Raw genomic sequence first — 27,077 nt, forward strand, 5'->3', positions numbered from 1 at the left:
ATGTAGCATGCATCAGGGCATTGTGCATAGGAGTTGGGACATTACGTTGCAGTTGCTTAAATTGTTGGTAAGGGCACATGTATGGTACTATGTACAATTTTGGGACCCTGTTACAGGAAAGACATGTTTAAATTACAAAGGGTGCAGAAAAGATTTGCAATGATATTGCCAGGACTAGTGGGCATGAGTTTATAGGGAGAGGGTGGTCAGGCCAGGACTTTATTCCTTAGAACATAAGAGAATGAGAGGCACACTTAAAAATGTGATTAATATTGTGAGATTAAAGCCTATCACGAACCTTGTGGCCCATCAGGCCGGTGCTTATGCCGGTTTCCGTGGCGTGAAGCTACTGACAGTACGAGACTTCCCCCCAGATAGAACGCCAGTCTATCGCGAGGTTAACCCCCAGCAATTTTGCCGGCACCCATTCTCAGCTGGGTAGACTGGAGCATTGTGTGGTTAAGTGCCTTGCTCAAGGACACACACGCTACCCCGGCCAAGGCTCGTACCCACAACCTTCAGATCGCTAGTCCAACGCCCTAACCACTTGGTCACACGCCACACAATATTGTGAGACGCATAGGCAAAATGGAAGATAATAGTTTTTTTTCCATTGTGGATAAGAGGGACAATAATAGTCTTTTCCCCAGGGAAGAGGGGTGCACAACTAGGAGTCATATACTTTGGAGTCAGGAAATGGAGAGGAGGTATGATCCAAACACAGAGCAGCAAAAACAATTTAGCAGTGAGCAATCACTTTAATAATAAACTGCAAAATAATGAGCCTCAAAACAAGATAGAACACATACTTACATGACAAGGTAACTGAAGGCTAGGAGCAACCAGTTGAGGCTGTCTGGTTCAATAGGTGAACAAGGACTGCAACTGAGAGCTGAGGGGGTAACTTTTTTTAACAAAGGATGGTGAGTATATGGAATGAGCTGCCAGACGAAGTGTTTGAGGTGGTACAATAGTATCATTAAGAAGCATTTTTGATAGGTACATGCATGCGAGGGGCCTGGAGGGATACGGGAAAAAGTGGGACCAGCTAAGTGAACAAACTGGTTCACATAGACACATTGGGACAATGAGACTATATCCATGCTGTACTGATCTAAAATTCTATGACTTTTAGATAACTGAAATCTTCCTATCCTCTTTTATGAAGTCCAAAGGCCAACTTTCAGGTAGTTTTCAAAGTAAATAACATCGATAAAGTGTTTAGAAATATTAATTAATAATCATGCAACATTGACACATGTTCTATTAAATCTCTATGGCAGGTACTGCATCTCAACGGCCAGTGGTACAAGGTAAATGTTGTAAGCACTAAAGTAAGTATTCTAGACAACAGTATAATGAAAAAATATAGAACGGGTAGAGCACAAACACAAGAAAATTTGCAGATGCTGGAATTTCAAGCAACACACACAAAAATTGCTGGTGAACTCAGCAGGCCAGGCAGCATCTATAGGAAGAGGTACAGTCGACGTTTCAGGCCGAGACCCTTCGTCAGGACTAACTGAAAGAAGAGATAGTAAGAGATTTGAAAGTGGGAGAGGGAGGGGGGATCTGAAATGATAGGAGAAGACAGGAGGGGGAGGGATGAAGCTAAGAGCTGGACAGTTGATTGGCAAAAGGGATACAAGAGGATCATGGGACATGAGGCCTAGGGAGAAAGAAAGGGGGAGGGGGGAATCCCAGAGGATGGGCAAGGAGTATAGTGAGAGGGACGGAGGGAGAAAAAGAGAGAGGAAAAAAAATTAATTATATATATATATCTATAATAAATAAATAAATAAATAGATAGATAGATAGATAGATAAATAACGGATGGGGAACGAAGGGGAGGTGGGGCATTAACAAAAGTTAGAGAAGTCAATGTTCATGCCATCAGGTTGGAGGCTACCCAGATGGACAATAAGGTGTTGTTCCTCCAACCTGAGTGTGGCTTCATCTTTACAATAGAGGAGGCCATGGATAGACACAGCAGAATGGGAATGGGACGTGGAATTAAAATGTGTGGCCACTGGGAGATCCTGCTTTCTCTGGCAAACAGAGCATAGGTGTTCAGCGAAACGGTCTCCCAGCCTGCGTCAGGTCTCGTCAATATATAGAAGGCCGCATCGGGAGCACCGGACGCAGTATATCACCCCAGCCGACTCACAGGTGAAGTGTCGCCTCACCTAGAAGGACTGCCTGGGGCCCTGAATGCTCATGAGGGAGGAAGTGTAAGGGCATGTGTAGCGCTTGTTCAGCTTACAAGGATAAGTGCCGGGAGGGAGATCGGTCGGAAGGGATGGGGGGACGAATGGACAAGGGAGTGGCGTAGGGAGCGATCCCTGCAGAAAGCAGGGGGGAGGAGGGAAAGATGTGCTTAGTGGTGGGATCCTGTTGGAGGTGGTGGAAGTTACGGAGAATTATATGTTGGACCCGGCTGGTAGGGTGGTAGGTGAGAACAAGGGGAACCCTATTCCTAGTGAGGTGGTGGGAGGACGGGGTGAGAGCAGATGTGCGTGAAATGGAGAAGATGCATTTGAGAACAGAGTTGATGGTGGAGGAAGGGAAGCCCCTTTCTTTAAAAGAGGAGGACACCTCCTTCGTCCTGGAATGAAAAGCCTCATCCTGAGAGCAGATGCGGCAGAAACGGAGGAATTGTGAGAAGGGGATGGCATTTTTGCAAGAGACAGGGTGAGAAGAGGAATAGTCCAGGTAGCTTTGAGAGTCCGTAGGCTTATAGTAGACATCAATAGATAAGCTGTCTCCAAAGATAGAGACAGAAAGATCTAGAAAGGGGAGGGAGGTGTTGGAAATGGACCAGGTAAACTTGAGGGCAGGGTGAAAGTTGGAGGCAAAGTTAATAAAGTCAACGAGCTCAGCATGCATGCAGGAAGCAGCGTCAATGCAGTCGTCGATGTAGTGAAGGAAAAGTGGGGGACAGATACCAGTCTAGACTTTGATCATGGATTGTTCCACAAAGCCAACAAAAAGACAGGCATAGCTGGGACCCATATGGGTGCCCATGGCTACACCTTTAGTTTGGAGGAAGTGGGAGGAGGCAAAGGAGAAATTATTAAGAGTAAGGACTAATTCCACTAGACGGAGCAGAGTGGTGGTAGAGGGGAACTGGTTAGGTCTGGAATCCAAAAAGAAGCAGAGAACTTTGAGACCTTCCTGCTGGGGGATGGAAGTATATAGGGACTGAGCATCCATGGTGAAAATAAAGCGGTGGGGGCCAGGGAACTTAAAATCATCGAAAAATTTCAGAGTGTGAGAGGTGTCATGAACATAGGTAGGAAGGGATTGAACAAGGAGGGATAAAACAGTGTTGAGATATGCAGAAATGAGTTCGATGGGGCAGGAACAAGCTGAGACAATGGGTCTACCTGGACAGGCAGGTTTGTGGATCTTGGACAGGAGGTAGAAACGGGAAGTGCAGGGTGTGGGAACTATAAGGTTGGTAGCGGTGGATGGGAGATCCCCTGAATGGATAAAGTTGGTGATGGTGTGGGAGACAATGGCCTGGTGCTCCTTAATGGGGTCATGATAAAGGGGTAAATAAGAGGAGGTATCCGCAAGTTGACGCTGTGCCTCGGCAAGGTAGAGGTCAGTATGCAAGGTTCTTGGCAAGGTAGAACGGATAGAGGTTTCACTTGCAATATATAGAAGTGTGGGCTCTGAACCATGTCCTTGGATTTCTGTTAATTCCCACTAGAGGTAGGGCCCAGATTACCACAGTGAAGCTTGGGAAAACCCATGTGTTTTCAGCACGAAGTATTTCAGATCATTAAGGCACATACGTATATTTATGGTAAAATAAAAATTATTTATTACATTTTAAGAACTTTTAATCAACTGACAGCAAAGAAGAATCCAACTTCAATATTTCATTTAGTAATCATATTACATTTCAATGAATCACTTATGGCATTTTGAAATGTACTCCTAGAGAAGCAAAATATGATAAATCTAGTCCCACCACTCACAACCCTTAGAACAATTCTTGGTATATTTACATTTTCACTCAATCCATAAGGTGCCTATATCATACCTTTGAGATCAGCTGATTTTGTAAGGGATGGGTAGTTCCAGACTGAGACCTGATGTTTGGGAAAACCATGGCCAGTTACTAGCTCTTTGTACTTTGGTAACCAGAGCAATGAACAAATCTGGAAAGGAAAACAAATGACTTTTATTACCACAATATGTCATTTATTTCATATGAGAAATTGATCATTTCAACCTTTTGTCATGAGATTTTATAGCATAAAAGTAACTTTATCATGGGATCACACTTCCAAGCAGGTGGTGTATGGCATAGAGATGGGAGGAATAATTTTCACGCATTCTGCTTGTATCACTAATGTAGAATTCATTTGAAAACACTGCATAGTTTCTGCTGGTGGACAGGCATTACACAAATTGAGATTCAAATCTGTTGAAAAGAAAGCTTTATTCATCCCGGGTTGGGCTCCATTGCTCAAACTCGCTGCCCACCTCCTTGATTCTTCTGACCTGGAAAAGCGATTCCATTGGCTTAAACAATCCAAGCAGTGAAGTGCTTGTTAGCAACAGTGCTTCCATAATCAGGTCACATAATCAAGTCTGAACAAGCCCTGCCCCCAAAAGACCTCTGGAAGCCTTTGACAGCAGCTGAGCAGAACCTTGAGCTTTATCACCTGTCAAAATATTTCAATGGTTCTCAAACTCAGAACCAGACCTACACATTTTCCTGTGGAATGTGAAAACAAACAGGGAGTTCATTGGGCAGTTGCTCTTACTTCAATGCAACGAAACTGGTGTCCAGAAGTAGTCTATGAGTATTTATTTCTTTAATTTGTGTAGAGATACAGCACGGATTAAGCCCTTCAGGCCCACCAAGATACTCCAGCCTACAATCCACCAATTTAATCCTAGCCCAATCACAGGACAATTTACCATGACCAATTAACCTACTAACTGGTGTTTCTCCAGACTGTGGGAGAAAACCAGAGCACTCAGAGGAAACCCACACATTCACAGGAGGAACGTACAAACTCCTTACAGATGGCACTGGAATTGAACTCCAAACTCCGATGCCCCAAGCTGTAACAGTGTCACCCTAACCTCTACACTACCATGGCACCCCTTATAAAAGAGTGCTCCATATTACCTGGGAGAACACTTGCAATAAATTCTGTGTTAAATGGGGTAATATTATTGATATGCATAGAAATTAAAGAAAAAAATTAAAGGTGCATTTTGCACACTTGAGGAACACGCTACATCACTGCATGTCTCGTCCTTCTATTAAAAAACACCAGGCATGAGAATATCATGGTTGTGACCTAACAGAAGCCAAAATTTTTCAGATCATAACATACTTCAGAAAGCATGGATGCCACTCGAGAAAAGCACAAAAAAACCATGGCTTCTACTTTGTCCATAAATTATTGTAAATGCCACAATGTATTCAAGCTATTTCACCACTGGAGCAAAATCAATATATAAAATTCTCCTAACAACAAAACCTAACTGCAAAGTTAAATGCAGTAATGCCAACTTCATGTTATAAACTTCAATCTTTTCTTACTTGTGATCTTGTATCTATATCTTGAATGCAGGTCCCACTTTTTGTGTCCCAAATACGCAAATGTCCATCTTTCATTCCTCCCCCAACAGCAAGAATTTGAGATTGCCATGGGCACCAGTTCACGGCCTGTTGAAAAGTATATTCAATTATTGTTAAATTTTAGATTCATTTTCTTGCCACCTCTATTGTTTCATTCTGTTATAGTAGAAAGTGCAAACATGGATTTAAATTATTCAAATTGTGTCCTTAATGTCAATAGTTAATTTGAACCATGTTATTTCGCAATATGTTCACCGTGACATTCAACAGTCAATGAAACTTTTTATAATGTTCTGTCTGAATGGATAGAATAGGCAATCTTGGGTTCTGTAAAGAGTAGGGCAGGAACAATTGACCATTCACAACTGAATACATCAGTACTAGAGAATAATTTGATTGAAAGAATTTTATTTGATTGTTGTAGAATTGTTTGACTGTGTCTATTGCATTCTGCTTTGTTACTTAGCAAACATTTAAAAATAGACAGCTTTTAAATATAGACTAATAAGCTGCAAGTCTAACAACCTGCCTTTGAGATTCATCTACATCACTGCAAACTAGATTTCAACATGCTTGGTACCACTGTTAACCAGGAACTTAAGAGAACCAGCTCACTAACTACTGTAATTCTAGGAAGACAGATGATAGTTATCTTGTATACATCCTCAACCAAGGAGGTGAGTCACCCACAGGAAGTTATTCATCTTCTGATTCCCCACTAACAAGGCATAAATAGGAATGTTACAGTTTTGTGCAGAAGTCTAAGGCACATATACAGTATATAGCTAGGGTGCCTAAAACTTTTGTACAGTACTACAATAATTTTATGTACTGCACTGTACTGCTGCCTAAAAAAACAAATTTCACGAAATATGTGAGTGGTGATAAACCTGATCCTGATACAGGTCTCCATTGTGGATTGAGAGTGGGAAAGGGAAGGGAGAGGGGAGGGAGCGGGAAGCGTCCAAGAGACATTCTATAATGATCAATAAATCATTTGTTTGGAATTAAATGCCTGGTGTCTCAGGACAGGGTGTGTCTGCACCAGCACCACCCATTACTCGTGTGGTGTGTGTGTGTGTGTGTGTGTGTGTGTGTGTGTGTGTGTGTGTGTGTGAGAGAGAGAGAGAGAGACTTTTGCAAAATACTGTGTTAATTAATAATTAAATAAACATTAATTAAAGTACAAAAATGTTACTTTAACATTAAAGGCTGACATAAAGCCAAATGGCCCCTCAAGTTAACCATATATAACCATAAATAAGTGCAGAATCAAATATCGCTGTGATGATTATATGTTCTAGTATCAATTGTTTGGTGACAATAAAGTATAAAGTATAACCATATAACAATTACAGCATGGAAACAGGCCATCTCGGCCCTTCTAGTCCATGCCGAACTCTTACTCTCACCTAGTCCCACTGACCTGCATTCAGCCCATAACCCTCCATTCCTTTCCTGTCCATATATCTATCCAATTTAACTTTAAATGACAACATCGAACCTGCCTCAACCACTTCTGCTGGAAGCTCGTTCCACACAGCTTCCACTCTGAGTAAAGAAGTTCCCCCCTCATGTTACCCCTAAACTTTTGCCCTTTAACTTTCAACTCATGTCCTCTTGTTTGAATCTCCTCCACTCTCAATGGAAAAAGCCTATCCACGTCAACTCTATCTATCCCCCTCATAACTTTAAATACCTCTATCAAGTCCCCCCTCAACCTTCTACATTCCAAAGAATAAAGACCCAACTTGTTCAACCTTTCTCTGTAACTTAGGAGATGAAACCCAGGTAACAGTCTAGTAAATTTTCTCTGTACTCTCTCTATTTTGTTGACATCTTTCCTATAATTCGGTGACCAGAACTGTACACAATACTCCAAGTTTGGCCTTACCAATGCCTTGTACAATTTCACCATTACATCCCAACTCCTGTACTCAATGCTCTGATTTATAAAGGCCACCATACCAAAAGCTTTCTTTACCAACCTATCCACATGAGATTCCACCTTCAGGGAACTATGCACCATTATTCCTAGATCCCTCTGTTCTACTGCATTCTTCAATGCCCTACCATTTACCATGTATGTCCTATTTTGATTAGTCCTACCAAACTGTAGCACCTCACACTTATCAGCATTAAACTCCATCTGCCATCTTTCAGCCCACTCTTCTAACTGGCCTAAATCTCTCTGCAAGCTTCGAAAACCTACTTCATTATCCACAACTCCACCTATTTTAGTATCATCTGCACACTTACTAATCCAATTTACCACCCCATCATCCAGATCATTAATATATATGACAAACAACATTGGACCCAGTACAGATCCCTGAGGCACACCACTAGACACCGGCCTCCAATCTGATGAACAGTTATCCACCACTACTCTCTGGCGTCTCCCATCCAGCCACTGCTGAATCCATTTTACTACTTCAATATTAATATCTAATGATTGAACCTTCCTAACTAACCTTCCGTGTGGAACCTTATCAAAAGCCTTACTGAAGTCCATATAGACAACATCCACCGCTTTATCCTCGTCAACTTTCCTGGTAACCTCTTCAAAAAATTCAATAAGATTTGTCAAACATGACCTTCCACGCACAAATCCATGTTGACTGTTCCTAATCAGACCCTGTCTATCCAGATAATTATATATACCAACTCTAAGAAAACTTTCCATTAATTTACCCACCACTGACGTCAAACTTACAAGCTGACAACTCATAGAACCCTTTTAAAACAATGGAACCACATGAACAATGCGCCAATCCTCCAGCAACATCCCCATTTCTAATGACATTTGAAATATTTCTGTCAGAGCCCCTGCTATTTCTACACTAACTTCCTTCAAGGTCCTAGGGAATATTCTGTCAGGACCTGGAGACTTGTCCACTTTTATATTCCTTAAAAGCACCAGTACTTCCTCTTCTTTAATCATCATAGTTTCCATAACTACCCTACTTGTTTCCCTTACCTTACACAATTCAATATCCTTCTCCTTAGTGAATACCGAAGAAAAGAAATTGTTCAAAGTCTCCCCCCCATCTCTTTTTGCTCCGCACATAGCTGTCCACTCTGATTCTCTAAGGGACCAATTTTATCCCTCACTATCCTTTTGCTATTAATATAACTGTAGAAACCCTTTGGATTTATTTTCACCTTACTTGCCAAAGCAACCTCATATCTTCTTTTAGCTTTTCTAATTTCTTTCTTAAGATTCTTTTTATGTTCTTTATATTCCTCCAGCACCTCATTTACTCCAAGCTGCCTATATTTATTGTAGATCTCTCTCTTTTTCCAAACCAAGTGTCCAATATCCCTTGAAAACCATGGCTCTCTCAAACTTTTAACCTTTCCTTTCAACCTAACAGGAACATAAAGATTCCGTACCCTCAAAATTTCACCTTTAAATGACCTCCATTTCTCTATTACATCCTTCCCATAAAACAACTTGTCCCAATCCACTCCTTCCAAATCCTTTCACATCTCCTCAAAATTAGCCTTTCTCCAATCAAAAATCTTATGATGCTGAGCCCATGGCAAAGTGAGCTCTGGCTTACTCTAGACAAGAAAATCTGCAGATGCTGGAAATCCAAGCAACACACACAAAATATTGGAGGAACTCAGCAGGCCAGGCAGCATCTATGGAAAATAGTAAACAGACATAATCTCGGGCCAAAATGTCAACTGTTCACTCATTTCCGTAGATGCTGCCTGGCCTGCTAAGTTGCTCCAGCGTTTGGTGTGTCTGACTTATTCTGTTCTATATAGTCATTTGAAGTCTGGAACACATTGATAAGCAGACTAATGCGAATCAGCAACGTTTACTGAACCACAGCTAAGTGAAGTGCAATTTGACTCATTTTCTCAACCACAACTGTCTCCTTGAAGCTAAGTATAAAGTTTGATAATAGTAAGCAGAAAGTGATGGCAGCAGATTATTTTTGTGATTTGAAGACTATGACAAGTGGTATACCATTGGAATCTGGTGCTGGGACCACTGTTGTTTGTTAAATAATTATGATATGGATATAAGTGTAGGAGATGAGTTGAGCAGAACAATGGCTGATGAAAGTTAATCCTGAAAGTGCAGTTGATGCACTTTGTGAGGACAAATGAGAGCTATGAATGGCTGATGTTGAGGAACAGAGGAACACTCCTGTACAAATCTTGGGAACCCTGAAGCGGGTACCGTAGGTAGATAATGTCTTACCAGACATAGAATATAATAATTAGAGGTTACCGCACAAATTTATAAGACATTGGTAAGGCCACAGCTAGAACACTAAGTGCACTTCTAGTCAATACAGTACAGAAAGGATATCATTGAACTGGAGAAAGTACAGAGGAGATTCACCAGGATCTTGCTCGGGATAAACTCCTTGGATACTGCATAGACTGCAAAGACAGTGTTTTTCAAGGAACACAGAAAACTGAGAAGGAATCTTTAGGTGTATTCCTGAAGGGAACTTTTCCTCAAAACAGAAGTGCCTAAAAAACCAGAAGACAAGGGAAAAGAGGTTCAAAGAGAATCTGTTAAAGATCTTTTTTGCACCCAATGGATGGAATCTGTCTAAAGGGGTATTGAAGGCAAGTATTCTCTCATCATTAGAATCATCCAAACACACAGCTGAAATGTGTGACTGGTTTAAGATGATGCCGGTGAAGCACAGCAGCAAATTAATCACACATTTTCTTGGATATGATCACTGCAATCCATAGTCTATAACTTCACTTTTGGAGTTGAGCTTTTGAACTGCCTATATGACCTGGTATTTTTGCATGTATGAACTGAACTCTCAAAGGTGCAGGACTGTTGCCGCATGGCAGGGCCTGGGCCAGAACAGGCTCCTAGATCGGCTACAGTGATGACTGGCTTCATAGCTGTGGACTCACTTTTGTGAACTTTGGTTCTGAATGTTATTTGCTTACTTTTACTGTTTGCAAGGTTTGTTTTTTTCTGCACATTGGGTATTTGATGGTCTTTTTCTAATGAATTCTATTGGGTTTCTTTGTTTTTGTGGCTGCCTGTAAGGAGACAAATCACAAGATTTATAGAGCATACATACTTTGAACTTTTCGAATTACTGAGTATGGAAGGCTACAGACCCATTGTTGGCAAATGGGATGGTTAGCAAGATGTGTTGTATGATGATATGTCTATGACACTACAATGTTAATCAATATTTTGAACCAATCTGTTAGCAATAGAAAGGAAACATATGTTACAATACTACACTTAAGTCATCAGGATTCACCTTTACAGCTGACTCTAGGTTATTAATGGTCAGATCTGGTTTACTACTGGTGTTGGCTCCGGGATCATTGTGCCAGATATTCAGCAGACCATCATTTCCACCACTAGCAAGGAATGCACCATCCAGTGACCATTTAAGGCTACATACTTGTGAATCATGACCACAGAGAGTGCCAACATGGTGTCGTGCAATTCTTACATCATGATGATGAATGGATCCAAACCGAGAACCACTACAACAGATAAAAATATATGTAAGAAAGAAACACCAAAATATTCATACCCACTTCAGCAAAACACAGTAGCTATTTAATATATGAAGTTCCATTAATAATATCCCAAAAAGTTCTTCCATGTTCCAAATAAAGAACATAATGTAAATGGTATAAATTAATTTTGTTCATAATAGGTCACTCTACATCCTTTAGTTCTGATGGCAATTTTTAGAATTACATTTGGCAACACATCTTAATCTTCAGGTTTAAAATCACTATTTTTGTTCTATTTGATATAACTATGAATTTGATCAGTAGCTGAACATATTATGTCAAAATACATGGCAATTACAGCACATCTAAAGGCAATTCAACCTAATTAATTAATGCCAATGCTAATGCTCTACATTCTACCCCAGAATCATTAATATAGCTGATAATAACCTTCTCTGGCTTTGGTAATATAGTTTAAATGGTTAATAGATAGAGTATGATTTTTAATTGGCCCTTCATTGGAACACATTAGCGTCACTCTCTTGCCAGAAGTCAATGGAGAAGGTTTGACTAAAATTACCCCTATGGAGTCACATGTTAATTTAGGGAATTAAATTTAAAAGTAATTCCTTAAAGTACTTGCCAACATATCAATGCTAACTGATGGTGTTATGTAATAACGCTGTAATCAAGCAAATAGAAGTTTCTGTGAAATCCTTACCTACAAAATATGGAAGAGGCTATAACTTTATTACTAATTTCCTGGAATTAGTTGAGAAATACTAACATTAAATAGCACTACTGAGCCAAATAACTGTGGTATGGTAAGGGTTAGAGAAGTGGCATAGTAGGAAAATTAGGAAGCACACTTAGGCACTGAAGTTATAAAAGAGGAAATGGAGAGAGGATGCTCAACAGATACCCAAATAAGGCTGAATGACAGGAAAGTTAGATGAAAATAAGATATCATAGTTGTAGATAAGTAGACGGAAGTCAACAAGGCCAACAAGCAAGATCCAATGAACAATAAGATGTGGCCCCGTGCATTCTGCTCCAGTCGATTTGGGGTGGAATGCCAAAGACCTGGAAGAAAACCACTGGGCAGGCCAAATATTCAAATAACTGTGGAATGCCTAACAGTCTAAACAGTACTTGAAGTAGCCCATGACTTGAGAATGCAATTGATCATCACCCAACCCCTTAATCCAGCCTGTATTAGTCCTGCAGTTGCACAATCCTATGAGAATTGCATGCTCCCATTATCCTGGAGGTAGTAAATGCCACATCCATTCTACAAGTAATGACCAGACCTCAAGCAGTAGGCCCTGAGGCCTAGTCACTGCTGGGTCACCTAAAGGGCCTTTTGACATTCAGAAACAGTTGAAAAAGATAAGATAAGATAAAACTTATTAAACAAAAACTAATTTTAAAACATTCAACTTATGTAAGTTAACTAAAAGGAGAAGTAGTAAATAAAATAAAGGGGAAAAATAAATTACTTCATGAAATGTAATTTATCTCTCAGTCTAGCATAATCCAGAACTGACCCTGGATGTGGTGCTGATGTGTCCACATCGGACCTTCCGCTCATTCCATAGTTCTGTGCTTAGTGCTAGATGAATAAATCTGAACAGCTTGGAGTCTGCCATTTGTTCCCCTTGGATCATTAGTGTGTCTTGTACCACTGAGTTAAGTTACTCACCATGGATTTTAGATAAGAATACAGCCATGTAAAATAGAGCAGATAATATACTGAATATTAGTGATGGAAAACATATGGAGAATACAAGACTAGTAATATAACTTTCGGAAAGAAATTTTTTATGGGAACTAAATGAAAGTAGCGCATCTTCCAATAGCAAAAGGCTTATCTATTGGGTAACATTAGACATGCTCAGTCAACACAAAGGCAGTGGAGGAGCTGCAGAAGATGGTAAATAGTTCGAAATGTGTATTATGTAATAAGAACATAAATTGTAGACAATTTACCTACCATTACTCAGGTTACTGGCTATTTGACCCAGCAGATACTTTGGTCTAAGCTATTTTACTTACCAATAGCGTTCAAGCAATCATATGTCTTAATCATATACAATGAGTAAAAACTTAATGAGTATTAAAATGATTATATAATGTAAATATTCAACCTGCTTACTACAGATGTACCTGGTAAGAATGTGGTCATTCCAACTAAGAGCTCCAACCATTGAGCAATGACTTTGCATATTCCGCAATTTCTTCTTCGTCTCAACATCCCACAGCTTGGATTGTAAATAAAATTATTTTAAGAAACTTACAAAATTATTTTATCCTTTCTATAATGCTTTGAAGTATTAATTTTGAAATAAAAATTTTCTTTCTGCATCTTCTATAGCTGTTGGCTTTTACCTGTATTGTTTTCTATGCATATACAGTATAAAAAACATTCCTACACCTCTCAAATGCAGCAGCCATTTAGTGGCTGCCAAAATTTCACAAAAACAAGGGGCAGTAATTATGTCCAGATATCAGTATCTTAGTGATGTTAACATAGATAACTATTGGCTGTGACTCAAGGATAACTCCACTGCTCTTCAGGATAGTGGTGTGGATTTGTTCGCATTCACAGAATAAAAAACTTGTCACATCAGTGTATCTTTTCATCCAAAAGACTATATCCAACAGTGTCACTTCAAATTTTTGTGAATAAACTTCAGGAGTGTTCAAAGTTCAAAGTAAATTTATTATCTAAGTAGATATATGTCACCATATACTACCTGAAGATTCATTTTCAATAGGGCATTCACGGTAAATATGAAGAAACACAAGAGAATCAATGAAAAACTGTACACAACAAAGATGGACAAATAACCAACATGCAAAAGACAACATTGTGTAAATATGAGTTGTAGAGTACTTGAAAGTGAGTCCATGGAGTGAGTGAAGTTATCCCCTCCTGTTCAAAAGCCTGATGGTTGAGGGGTAATAACTGTTCCTGAACCTGGTGATGTGGAACCTGAGACTCTTGCACCTCCTTCCTAATGGCAGGAGTGAGAAGAAAGCATGATCTGGATGTGTCACAATCACAGACTCGGCTGCACAGCTGATTCAGAAATTGCGCTTGTGAATATGCACATGTCAGATAATTATTCTTTCATTATGGTTGTATTTAACTCCTTTCTTTTCATTGTAGCACCTGTCAAGACATGAGCAAAGCACAGCAAAGCTACGCTGCCTGCTTGCATTCAGCCTTGCCCGAGAATACTGGACTGTCGAGTCAGCAGATACTGAGGACTAGCAGTATTTGTTTTATATTTAGATAGTCCTTTCAGCTGCAGTGTTGGCATCTACTTTTCCATTTGGGAGTTTTAGTTAACAGCCCTGTTTGGCCTAATGTTTATTGTTTTCTTTTCCCTTAAAATACTGTTCGCATTAAAGTCTGTGGACTATCGGCCCACTTCAGCATCTCTCTATCCACACTTGGGCCATATCCAAACAAACTGACAGGATTGTGGAGTTGCTTGAGGATGGTTGCTGCTTTCCTGCAATATCGCTCCTTGTAGGTGTACTCAGTGGTGGGGAGGGCTTTAACTGTGATGAATTCAGCTGCATCCACTACTTTTTAAAGGCTTTTCTATTCAAGGACATTGGTGTTTCCATACCAGGCTGTGATGCAACTTCACCACACATCTATAAAAATTTGTAAAAGTTTTTGATGACATGCCAAATCTTCATAAACTTCTAAGAAAGTAGAAACACTGCCTGCCTTCTTTGTAATGGCATTTTTGTTCATGTAACTTAATGATCTTCACACCAGAATGAAAGCTAAAGTGCCTGCTCTCAAGAATGTCTGAACGTAACTAACTAATGTTTGATTGATTCCACTATGACAGGAGTAATTAATGTAAGATGGTCTCTCAACCAACAGAAGTGAAACTGGCATAACGGTCCAGGCCTGAGGACAAGACCTGATCCCCTCCTCACTCACCCTGGCAACTCTGGCACATGTATCCAGAATGTTGTATACGGTCATTATTGTTAACATCTGAGGCTTATTTCTTCAACTGGTAGTCATAATTGTGTTATGTGTGTACATAATGAAGAACTTCAGTTCCCAGTGTGCAATGCAGTGGTTCACCGGGAACCGGAAGTGACATTGGTGAACTAGAGAGCGCGCGCTGAAGTGTGGAGCTGAAGCCCTTAATAAATGTGCTAGTGTTTAAGAACCACGCAAAGTTTCTCTTTTATCAAGAACAAACAAAACAATAATGATTGGGCTGAGTTGTTCTCCAATCTTGGCAACTTACTTACAAATGTTTTGTCACCATGCAAGGAGACATCATCAGTGCACTGTTGATTCCACAATTGTTTGCAAGTAAATTGCCAAGTTTGGAGAACAAATCAACCCAACCATCAACCACCCAAGCTACACAGAATCTATAATTTTTGACACTTGAAGCATGTTTGAATTTTAAAGAAAATAAACAAAACTCCTTTCCAATCTTTCCCATCAATAAAATCAAATGTGAAAAACAATAATCAATATCCACCTACCTGTACCTGGGCAGCAGTAGTTCCAATTGCAAGGTTGTTTCTATCCTTAATCCAGGCCAGAGATGAAATGTATCCAGATTCCACATTTAAGGCCTTATGGACTCCCTTCTCTGGGTGCCAAAGATAAGCTGCATTGGAAAGGGCAATAGCTACTATATTTGCAGCATTCCAGTCGACCAAATTAAGATCTAGAAAATACAGTGACAATAACAAGCTGCATTTTTGTAGTGCAGTTTTACATAGCTAAATACTATGAGATACTTTACAGAGGTCTGATAAAAAAAAACACAGAGCCAAACGAAGAGAAATTGAGGGAAATTGCAAAATTGTACTTTAGAAATGTACTTTAGATAGGGAAGTGGAAGGACTTTAGTAGTGAATTCTAGAAAATGGGAGACAGGTACTACAAATTACAACTCTCAATAATAGGGATTGAGAATTGGGGGGTGGCAGGGTGGGGCTTTGACAATTAGGTAAAGAAGGAAAGTAAGACATAAAAGGAATTAAACTCAAGAATAGAAACTTTAAAATTTCAGATGCTGGGAGAAACATATTTTTTTTTACAAAATAAAGGTGAGCAATTAACACATTTTGAGTGCAAACAGTACTTAAGTATGACACAGACATTCCCTGAATTAACATGAATGTGCCTAGAGCTGATGCATCTGCAACCAATAGCCCCCAAAGTTGTACAAGGGATTCCTACTGCAGAAGAGAAGCAGAATTTCCAGAGAAAATAAGTAAGAGTCAGATTCAACCTATGTGGATAAGGCCCTCTCTAAGACTTTTCTAAGAAATTGGGAGAACTACATTGGAAATCCATTGGAAGTGGCGTTAGTTAACACACTATAGATGACATCCAACAACATTTGTTCATTAAAATCCAAAGTAATTCTTTCTATTATCACGTACAAACACAAAGTATTAAATAAAACTTCCTCTCAGTTATTCCTTCAGTCCAACATTTGTGTCTAAATCCTCTGAATTGCTGTAAGGCTTACACTTACATATAATAGCAACTTGGTAGAGCAATGCAGCTCATTTCACTCATTGCCGAGGTGTTTCCTCATCAGTGATCAGAATTTGGCATTTATTACACTGTGGCTTCTACTTCAATGATTCTGATTTTTAACTCAAATTCAGGGTTGTCAAACCAGAGCCATACTAGTTTTACAATAACATGTGGTAGAATGGTGTTTCCTTGCTGGTTTGAACTCATATTCTGCTACAACGATGCTTAAACAGAAATCAGAAGCAAGAAAATTAATCAGCTTACACTTGCATGACCCAAAGAAAAGTTAATTTGAATACTGGTACTAGAAATGACATTGGTATCAAAAACCAATTAAATAATTAAAGTTAAATTTTAAACCTAGAGCCAACTAACCAAAAAGATTAATAATCAAAATTAATATTCAGATAGACAAGATCATTCGGCATTTGGAAAAGCAAGGTGTGATTAGGGATAGTCAGCATAGCTTTGTGCATGGGAAATTATGTCCCATAAAATTGACTAAGAGATGACTAAGAGAGCAGGATGGTAGATGTTGCCTATATAGACCTCAGTGAGGTTTTGACAAGGTCTGGAAGGTAAGATCACATGGGATCTAAGGTGAGCTAGCCAACAGGATACAAAATTGGTTTGGTGAAATCAAATAGAGGGTGGAGTGGAAGGTCAATTTTCAGATTGGTGAAGATAGGGACTGGTGCTGAATCCCTGATGTTTGTCGTACAGTATATTGTATATCAATGATTTTAGTAAGAATATAGATGATGTGATCATCAGATTTGTAGCATGGTGTACAGTGAAGAAGGTTGTCTAAGATACAACAGGATCCTGATCAACTTGGAAAGTGAGCAAAGGACTGGCAGATAGAGTTTAACGTAGTCAAGTATGAAATGATGCATTTAGTTGATACAGGGTATAACATACACAGTGAATAATAGGGACCTGAGGAATATTGTAAAAAAGAGAAAACTAGCATTACGAGTAAATAGTTCCCTGAAAATAGCAACACAGAGTGATGAAGAAATCATATGGCATGCTGCCTTCATCGGATGGGGCATTGAGTCTGTAATATCATATTATAACACTGAGTATATAACACATTATATAACAGCTGTACAATATGTTGGTGAGACTGCTCTTGGAATACTAGGTGAAGTTCTGGTTATCATGCCATAGTAAGAATGTGATTAAGGTAGAGAGAGTGCAGAAATACAACACACAAGGATATTGCTGAGACCAGAGGGCATAAAGCAGCAAGGAGGCTGAAAGCTCAGTTTAGGGAGGTATATAAAATCATGAAAGGCATAGCCTTTACAGGGTATGGAAATGTATAGGGCATAGCTTTAAGATAAGAAGGGAAAGATTTAAAGGCAAACGGAGGGGCAGGTTTCTCACACAGAGGGTGATGGGCATATGGAACGAGCTGCCAGATGAAGTGGTTGAGCCAGGATGACTAAATGACAGTTGAACAGGTTCATGGATAGGACTGGTTTATAGGGACATGGGCCTAATGCAGGCAAACGGGGCAAGCTCAGGAAGGCACTCTATCTGAATGTATGTTTAAATACAAGTTAAATAAAACAGATTATACAATCCAGCAATGGAAAATGATACTTACAGTAATCATCCTTCAATCCTGGAGCATCTAAGACTTTCAAAGGAATTAAAGATATGCACCGTTTTTTTATTGTATGATCCTGTTTCACATGCAAAGAAACATCAGCTAGAGAGTTCTTGCGTGCTAAAACAAAGAACAGATACTTCAACATTGTTAGACAAGCTTGCAAATCTATTCTAAACAGAGAACTATTCTAGTCATAATTATTCATCAATAATTGTCCAAAAAATCACAACAGTATATATACTGTCTAAATTTTGAGGGAAAGCCCTATGAACTCTCAGTAATTGAGTACATCAAAGGCTCAGATTAATAGATTTTTGGGTACCAAGGTCTTAGATTCACAGAACTAAATGCCAATATGTGCATACAACCAGTGGACAATAATTTCACATGTGTTTGCACTAACAAACAAATACATGAAACTTGAAGTAATTTCAATACTTGATGCATATAAATATTGAGAATTTGTTTTTAACATATGATTTATCAAATGCAGGTGTTGTGCATTTCAAGAAAGAAATAAAAATAGAAGAATCTGATCAATAAAGTTTACCCTTCCATAAACATTTTAAAGTTGAAAATATTTCTAGAATTATTTTATTAACCTGATATAAAAAAGAGGTTTTTAATCATGTGATGAATAGAATCACTTTGACTCAGTGAGTATTTATAGAAAAGAGTAGATATAACCACAAAGCAGATATAAATCAAGCACATAAATACTCAACAAGAACAGAAACATTTTTTGTTTAGTAGTCTTAAAGATCATGTTAAACATCATGCATAAGACCATATAGAGAAAACTTTTCATTCTATTATGCTTTGAAGCTTCTATACAACATCCCTTCCCTCACCAAACAGCAATAACCTGTAAAGATATTGTTAATAACATCTATAAAGGATTCATGCCACACATATGTACATGTGCACTTGTCATATCTGAATCACTACTCTTAACCCCATAACTCATATATACCATGGATCCAAATGTCATCTCAACTATCAGCTAGCATTTCATTTTTTTTTCTGAGAATTGGCACAGGCTGCAAATGACTATATGACAGGGTTTAAGAAAAACAGATGAGTTCCAGGAGTAGATAAATGCATGTGATTTAGATAACATATGTCAAAATAAGAGGAGCATGTGCAAGAAAAGGAAAACGACAAAACGTGTGTATGTGAATAAGTGAAATATTCTGATTTTTTTCAATTCATAAGAAGTCTTAATAAAATAATAAAAATGTTTTTCAGCAACGGCCAATCAGAGATCAAAAGCATGAGAAGACAGAGCTCACTCAGGTTCATCGATTGAGTACATAAGGCGTTGACGCATGACAGTTTAGTGTTTTGAGCAGCGGCTAATCGGAGATCTGAAGTATGAGAAGACGTAGCGCACTCAGTGGCCAATCAGCAATCGGGATTGATTGACCAGAACAAATTAAAATAAGGCAGGGACAAGCAGAGCGGCCATTGTTAGAGCTGCCTTTGCTGGAGTGGATAGTAATAGAGTGGGGATTTTGAAACTTTAGATCTTCAAGTCTTCAGTGAGGAGTGGCTTGAGTGAGAGAAAGAGAATAAAGCTATAGGTACATTATATCCCCACAATTTATTCATTGATTTTTCCTTCATTATATTTGCTCAGTTAGAACAGTATGGATGCCAGGCAGGATAGTTGAATGCTCCTCTTGCGGGATGTGGGAAGGCAGGGGGACCTCCAGTCTCCCTGATGACTACAACTGCAAGAAGTGCATCCAGCTGTGTTAAGGAGCTGGAGCTGGAACTGGATAAACACCGGATCATTCAGGAGGCTGAGCGGACAATAGATAGGACATATAGAGGTGTAGTTACACACAAGGTGCAGGACACAGAAAACTGGGGGACAGTCATGAAGGGGAAAGCAGTTAAACAACCAGTGCAGAGTACCCTGTGGACAATCTCCTCAACAACAGGTATACCAGTCTGGGATGCCCTTGGTAGGGATTACCTGGTAGAGGAAAGTCACAGGGGTCAAGTCTGTGGCACTGAGTTTCAGAAGGAAAGGGGAAGAAGAGATGAGCTGTGGTGATAGAGGATTTGTTAGTTAGGAAAACAAAAAGGAGGTTCTGTACAGGAGAATGAGATTCCTGGATGGTATGTTGTCTCTCGAATGCCAGGATCTGGGACATCTCGGATCGAGTCTTCAGCATTCTTAAGTGGGAGGGTGAATAGCCAGAGGTCATGGTCCATATAGGTGCCAATCAGGTAGGTAGTAAGAGTGACAAAGTTCTGCAAAGTGAGTTCAGGGAGTAAGGCACTAAGTTAAAAGGCAGGACCTCCAGGATTGTGATCTCAGGATTGCTACCTGTGACACGTGCTAGTATGACTAGAAACAGGATTATACAGTTTAATACATGGCTAGGGAGTTGATGTAGGAGGAAAGGTATCAGAGTTTTGGATCATTGGACTCTCTACCATGGAAGATGGGACCTGTAAGGAAAAGACAATTTGCACTTGAACTGGATGGGGTCTAATATCCTACCAGGAAGGTTTGTTGGTGCTGCACAGGGGGCGGGGGGGGGACAAGTGGGGAGGATGGGGGGGGGAGGGTTTAAACAAGTGTTGCAGGAGTATGAGAACCAGACTGTTGGAACAGAGAGTGGAGAGGTTGTGGAGGCAGGTGTTGTTAAGGTTTCAGACAAAGTTAGGAATCAAGAGGTTGAGCATGGTGCAACTGATGTTCTGAGATGTATATATTTCAATGCAAGAAGTATTGTAGGAAAGGTAAAAGAGCTCAGCGTATAGCTCAACACCTGAAATTAAGATATTGTAGCCATTAGTGACACTTGGTTGCAGAGGGGCAGGACTGGCAGCTCAGTATTCCGGGGTTCCATTGTTTTAGATGTGAGAGAGCAGGAGGGATTAAAGGAGGAGGGGTGGCATTACTAGTCAGGGAAAATGTCATGACAGTGCTCTATCAGTACAGACTGGAGAACTCATCTAGTGAAGTGTCATGCGTGGAATTGAAGAATAAGAAAGGTATGACCGTGTCAATGGAGCTATATTGCAGGCCACTGAATAGTCTGGGAGATTTAGAGAAACACATTTGTACAGAGATCACAGACTGTTGCAAGAAACATAAGGTTGTTATAAAAGGTGATGTTAACTACCCACATATTGACTGGGACTCCCATAATGTAAAAGGTCAAAATGGGATAGAGTTTGTCAAATGTGTTCAGGAGTTTCCTTAATCAGTACAGAGGAGTCCCAATGAGAGAATATGTGATATTTGATCTGCTATTAGGGAATGAGACAGGGCAGGACATCTCAGATCGAGTCTTCAGTATTCTTAAGTTTGTGTAGGAGAACACTTTGCATTTAGTGATCATAATGCCATTAGTTTCAAAGTAATTATGGAAAATGGTAGCTCTGGTCTGCGAGTTGAGATTCTAAATTGGAGAAAGACCAATTTTGATGGTATCAGATAGGATCTGGCAAATGTTGACTGGGTCAGACTGTTTCCTGGCAAAACAGCAGTTGGTAAATGTGAGGCCTTGAAAAGTGTAATTTTGAGAGTACAAATCTTGTAAGTGCCTGTCAGAATAAAAGGTAAAGATGGCAGGTTTAGGGAACCTTGGTTTTCAAGAGATTTTGAGGCCCTGGTTAAGAAGATGGAGAAGATCTTAAATAGATTTTTCGCATCTCTATTTACTTAGGAAACAGACACAGAGTCTATAGAAGTGACACAAAGTGACAGTGAGGTCATGGATCTTATACAGATTACAGAGAAGGAGGTGTTTGTGTCTTGAGGCAAATTAGGCTGGATGAATCCCCAGGGCCTAACAAGGTGTTTTCTCATGCCATGTAGGAGGCAAGTGCAGAAATTGCTGTAGCCCTAGCAGAGATATTTAAATCATCCTTAATGACAAGTGATGTAGAGGATTGGAGGATAGCCAATATTGTTCTGCTGTTTAATAAAGCATTGATGAAGGTTCCCGGCCCAAAATGTCAGCTGTTTACCCTTTTCCATAGATGCTGCCAGGCCTGCTGAGTTCCCCCAGCATTTTGTGTGTGTTGCCATACTAGGTTGTATATTTCCTTTATTGCCAAATACTCTGTGGCACTATAGCAGAAAATGAGTACTTTAAATATTTTTCAATAAGCTGTAATTAAGGTGTTTTAATTAATGCTGCAGGATAACCAATTTGTTTTTCAGAGTCATAGAGTGATACAGCTTGGAAATAACTTTTTGTCCCAATTGGTCTACCTCAAACTAGATTCTCATCTAAGCTAATATCATTCATTTGCCTGTATTTGGCCCATGCCCCTCCAAGTCTTTCCTATCCATGTACTTGCCAAAATACCTTTTCAATGGAAGCTAGAAAACAAAGGCTTCACTGATGACACTTGACCAAAAAAAAGATCAAATTGATGCTAAATGTAGGTTCTAAAAAATTCTGAACATGCTTCCCCAAGAATTTTTAACACCTATTCACATTTTGAACTGCCCTCTGGCCTAGTATTTAAAACAAAAACAATTTTATATCTGCTGATTTCAAAAAGACAATGAAACCTTGTAAATCAATTGAAATCCTATTGTTCCAACTTTTGTGCCAATTATTTTTCTCAATTATATTTCCTATATCTACATCTAATATGTAACGTGCTTGTACAAACTCATCAGACTGTCATTATATGATTTTGCCATCTAGTGGCAACTAGATCAAATTTGAACGTTTTTTTCCGGGAGTTTGAATAGTTGACTCTTTCACTTCAGGCATTCATGCTTTAGCCCTGCCCTCTAGTGGAAGAACTGCAACTTTCCTTCTGCTTCCACTTGGCCCTGCTCAGGGCATCATAGTTTGCTTCTAAAGTACCTGGGTAACTCGTAAGATGCACCCCTAATACACACAGAAGAAATTACATCTTGTGAATTTAGGTATAAGTGCCAAACTGAAACACAGGAAGAGTGAGGGTATATTTAACTGAGGTAAATAAAACAAGAGACCTGAATAAAATGGATAGCAAGAACCCTTTTCCCTCAGAAAGGATATTAATAACTACACATGTCCCTTTCTCTCTCCTCCTGATTTACCCCATTCCACCTACATACATTTCACCTACTCCTCTAGGCACTCTATCACCCATTTCTGTACTGTCCTCCATTTACAGTTGAAGTCAGAAGTTTACATACACCTTAGCCAAATACATTTAAACTCAGTTTTTCACAATTCCTGACATTTAATCCTAGAAAACATTCCCTGTCTTAGGTCAGTTAGGATCACTACTTTATTTTAAGAATGTGAAATGTCAGAATAATAGTAGAAAGAATTATTTATTTCAGCTTTTATTTCTTTCATCACTTTCCCAGTGGGTCAGAAATTTACATACACTTTGTTAGTATTTGGTAGCATTGCCTTTAAATTGTTTAACTTGGGTCAAATGTTTTGGGTAGCCTTCCACAAGCTTCTCACAGTAAGTTGCTGGAATCTTGTTCCATTCCTCCAGACGGAACTGGTGTAACTGAGTCGGGTTTGTAGGCCTCCTTGCTCACACATGCTTTTCAGTTCTGCCCACAAATTTTCTATCAGATTGAGGTCAGAAAATGATGTCAAGTCTAGTTCATCCTTGGGAGCAATTTCCAAACACCTGAAGGTACCACGTTCATCTGTACAAACAATAGTACACAAGTATAAACACCATGGGACCACACAGCCATCATACCTCTCAGGGAGAAGGCGCATTCTGTCTCCTAGAGATGAACATACTTTGGCACGAAAAGTGCAAATCAATCCCAGAACAACAGCAAAGGACCTTGTGAAGATGCTGGAGGAAGCAGGTAGACAAGTATCTATATCCACAGTAAAACGAGTCCTATATCGACATAACCTGAAAGGCTGCTCAGCAAGGAAGAAGCCACTGCTCCAAAACCGCCATAAAAAAGCCAGACTACAGTTTGCAAGTGCACATGGGGACAAAGATCTTACTTTTTGGAGAAATGTCTTCTGGTCTGATGAAACAAAAATTGAACTGTTTGGCCATAATGACCATTGTTATGTTTGGAGGGAAAAGGGTGAGGCTTGTAAGCTGAAGAACACCATCCCAACTGTGAAGCATGGGGGTGGCAGCATCATGTTGTGGGGGTGCTTTGCTGCAGGAGGGACTAGTGCACTTCACAAAATAGATGGCATCATGAGGAAGGAAAATTCTGTGGATATATTGAAGCAACATCTCAAGACATCAGCCAGGAAGTTAAAGCTCAGTTGCAGATGGGTCATCCAAATGGACAATGACTCTAAGCATGCCTCCAAAGTTGTGGCAAAATTGCTCAAGGACAACAAAGTCAAGGTTTTAGAGTGGCCATCACAAAGCCCTGACCTCAATCCAATAGAAAATTTCTGGGCAGAACTGAAAAAGCATGTGCTAGCAAGGAGGCCTATAAGCCTAACTTAGTTACACCAGTTCTGTCTGGAGGAATAGAACAAAATTCCAGCAACTTACTGTGAGAAGCTTGTGGAAGGCTACCCAAAACGTTTGACCCAAGTTAAACAATTTAAAGGCAATGCTACCAAATACTAACAAAGTGTATGTAAACTTCTGACCCACTGGGAAAGTGACGAAAGAAATAAAAGCTGAAATAAATCATTCTCTCTACTATTATTCTGACATTTCACATTCTTAAAATAAAGTCTGCTAAGACAGGGAATGTTTTCTAGGATTAAATGTCAGGAATTGTGAAAAACTGAGTTTAAATGTATTTGGCGAAGGTGTATGTAAACTTCTGACTTCAACTGTACTCCATCTGCCCATCACCCAACAGGTCAACTGTCCATTTCTTTATTCAGATGTTGCCTGCATCAGTCTTCACTGTGGAAGACACTAGCAGTGTGCCAGGTGTTGAAGGGTGCGAGGGAAGAGAAGTGAGTGCAGCTATTACTTCAAGGGAAAAGGTGCTCAAAAAGCTGAAAGACCTAAGGGTACATAAATCACCCAGACCACATGAACTGCACCCTAGGGTTCGGAAAGAGGTAGAGACAGAGTTTGTGGAGGCATTAGTAATGATCTTTCAAAAAACATTGGACTCTGGAGTCATTTCAGAGGACTGGAAAATTCCAAATGTCACTCCACTCTTTAAGAAAGGAGGAAGGCATCAGAAAGGAAATTATAGACCAGTTAGCCTGACCTCAGTGGTTGGGAAGATATTAGAGTCAATTGTTAAGGATGAGGTTATGGAGTACTTGGAAACACAGGACAAGATAGGACAAAGTCAGCATAGTATCCTTAACAGAAGATCTTGCCTGATGAATCTGTTGGGTCTTTCTTTAATTCAATTTAAAATTGTACATCATTATTATTTGACAAAGAAGAGACTGTCTAAAATATTTCCTAATATTAATAGTCAGTGTGATAGATGTAAAACTGAGATAGCTACATTGACACATATGTTTTGGTCGTGTTCTGTATTGAAACAGTTTTGGAAATCTATTTTTTCTACAATTTCTAAAGCTTTAAAAATTAATTTACAAGATAATAAATTGACAGTTTTGTTTGGTATAATTCCTCAATATATTCATGGTATTTCTATATCAGACCAACATGTAATTGCATTTGTTACATTATTGGCTAGAAGGGCTATTTTATTAAAATGGAAAGATGCTTCTGCTCCCACTTTGATACAATCGTTCTCTCAGGTGATGCTATGTCTTAGTTTGGAAAAAAATCAGAAGTCGAACTTTTGATCCTCAATTTGACTTTGAGAAAATGTGGGGATCTTTTGCCTGCTACTATCATTTGATTTGAGTTAATTAAGATGGTCCTCTTCTGATTCTTGGGTAAATGGATTTGGTTGGTGGATTGATGTCCTTTTTTTATAGAAGCCTGTATGGCGTATAGTTCCGGGTTTGTACTCCAAATGTTTTCTTTTCCTCTTTTTTTTTGGTAGCTAGGGTTTTTTTTTGTTTTAGTTAGTAGGGGTTCTTTTTTCCTTCTTTCTTTTTTCCAAAAAAAAGCTTTAACATTTTGTTGTTGTTTAATTATTATTATTGATATACTGTTTAGCTTGATTAATAGTTTGACTCGTATTATACATATTGGTATATTGACTTGATTATTTTAATGTTTTTTTGTTGTTGATTTTCAATAATAATTAATAAAAAGATTTTAAAATGAAAATTAAAAAAAGAATCTGTTGGAATTCTTAGAGGAGATTACATGTATGATAGATAAAGGAGATCCAGTGGATGCTTTATATTTGGACTTTCAAAAGACCTTTGACAAGGTGCCGCACATGAGGCTGCTTACCAAGTTATAAGCCCATGATATTACAGGAAAGTTACTAACATGGATAGAGCATTGGCTGATTGGGAGGAGGCAGTAAGTGGGAATAAAAGGATCCTTTTCTGGTTGGCTGTCAGTGACTAGTGGTGTTCTGCAGGGGTTGGTGTTTGGACCACTTCTTTTTATGCTATAGAGCAATGATTTAGATGATGGTACATATGGCTTTGTTGCCAAGTTTGCAGATGATAAGGTGATTGGTGGAGGGGCAGGTAGTGTTGAGGAAACAGGAAGGTTGCAGCAAGACTTAGACAGATGAGGAGAATGGACAAGAGAGTGGCAAACAAAATACAGTGTTGGAAAATGCATGATCATGCACTTTGGTAGTAGAAATAAATGTGCAGACTATTTTCTGAACAGGCAGAAAATCCAAAAATCTGAGATGCAAAGGGACTTGGGAGTCCTTGTTCAGAACACTCTAAAGGTTATCTAGCAGATAGAGTCAGTGGTGAGGAAGGCAAATTAGCATTCATTTCAAGAGGTCTAGAATATAAGAGCAGGGATGTGATGCAGAGGCTTAT

General features: G+C 39.3%; 1 protein-coding gene across 1 annotated transcript in view; it reads right to left on the bottom strand.

The window, feature by feature from the left end:
* LOC134343338 (cell division cycle protein 20 homolog) overlaps positions 1 to 27,077 on the bottom strand; it is a 50,247-nt gene that overhangs the window by 8,603 nt on the left and 14,567 nt on the right. Inside the window, exons 3-8 of the mRNA XM_063042023.1 lie at positions 18,244 to 18,366; positions 15,617 to 15,804; positions 13,250 to 13,344; positions 10,876 to 11,107; positions 5,573 to 5,698; positions 4,052 to 4,169 (exon numbers count right to left, since the gene is read on the bottom strand). Of these exons, the coding sequence (XP_062898093.1) occupies positions 4,052 to 4,169; positions 5,573 to 5,698; positions 10,876 to 11,107; positions 13,250 to 13,344; positions 15,617 to 15,804; positions 18,244 to 18,366 (882 nt within the window). The remainder of the gene's footprint in view (positions 1 to 4,051; positions 4,170 to 5,572; positions 5,699 to 10,875; positions 11,108 to 13,249; positions 13,345 to 15,616; positions 15,805 to 18,243; positions 18,367 to 27,077) is intronic.

This window comes from Mobula hypostoma, chromosome 3 (genome assembly GCF_963921235.1).
Source record: "Mobula hypostoma chromosome 3, sMobHyp1.1, whole genome shotgun sequence".
Classification (NCBI taxonomy): domain Eukaryota; kingdom Metazoa; phylum Chordata; class Chondrichthyes; order Myliobatiformes; family Myliobatidae; genus Mobula; species Mobula hypostoma.